The sequence below is a fragment of the Primulina huaijiensis genome, chromosome 4 (genome assembly GCF_012295235.1).
Source record: "Primulina huaijiensis isolate GDHJ02 chromosome 4, ASM1229523v2, whole genome shotgun sequence".
Taxonomy (NCBI): domain Eukaryota; kingdom Viridiplantae; phylum Streptophyta; class Magnoliopsida; order Lamiales; family Gesneriaceae; genus Primulina; species Primulina huaijiensis.
In genome coordinates, this window is record NC_133309.1 from 2,153,083 (window position 1) to 2,153,709 (window position 627).

Below are 627 nucleotides of genomic sequence, written 5' to 3' on the forward strand. Positions count from 1 at the left end.
CTAGAATGATCTTCTGTATAAGACATTATTCAAGAGAACAAACCTGGGAGCCTGTCTCTTGATTTTTTGAGCCTGGACTTTGTCTTCCGGTAGTTCTCCTGCTGTAATGAATTTGATCAAGGATGTCATACAGGAGTCCTCTGGTGCTGGTAATGCCTCTTCGGCTGTAGAGAGGATTAAATGCGAAACATATAACACTTCCCGGGTGCTGACCTCAGATAAAAAAGCAGCCAATTTTGCAAGAGCATCCGCCTCTCCATTCTCTTCCCGGGGTATTTGTTCAATACCCCAATCCACAAAGGTCTTTGTCTTGGTTTTTATGAGCTGTAAGTATTTTAGCATCCTGTCATCTTTGGCCTCATAAACACCATTTATCTGTGGAGTGATTAGTTGTGAATCGGAATAGAGAATAATCCGGGAAACTCCGACCTCCTGTGCTGCTCGGATACCAGCGAGGACAGCTTCATACTCGGCCTCATTATTAGTTACCCGAGAATCAATTCTTACTGCTAATTTGATCTTTTCTCCTGTGGGAGATACTATCACAACACCTACTCCACACCCCGCAAGGCTTGATGCCCCGTCCACGAACACTCTCCATACTTCTTCTTCATCGGGCTGGGCCAT

General features: G+C 45.0%; 1 protein-coding gene across 1 annotated transcript; it reads right to left on the bottom strand.

Moving 5' to 3' along the window:
* LOC140975869 (uncharacterized) lies at window positions 1-627 on the bottom strand. Its single transcript, XM_073439797.1, has one exon. It carries the CDS (start codon window positions 625-627, stop codon window positions 1-3), a length of 627 nt encoding a protein of 208 aa, XP_073295898.1.

Bases quoted from the DNA above. Each gene is read 5' to 3' on its own strand.
- LOC140975869 (XM_073439797.1), bottom strand. From the start codon at position 627: ATGGCCCAGCCCGATGAAGAAGAAGTATGGAGAGTGTTCGTGGACGGG.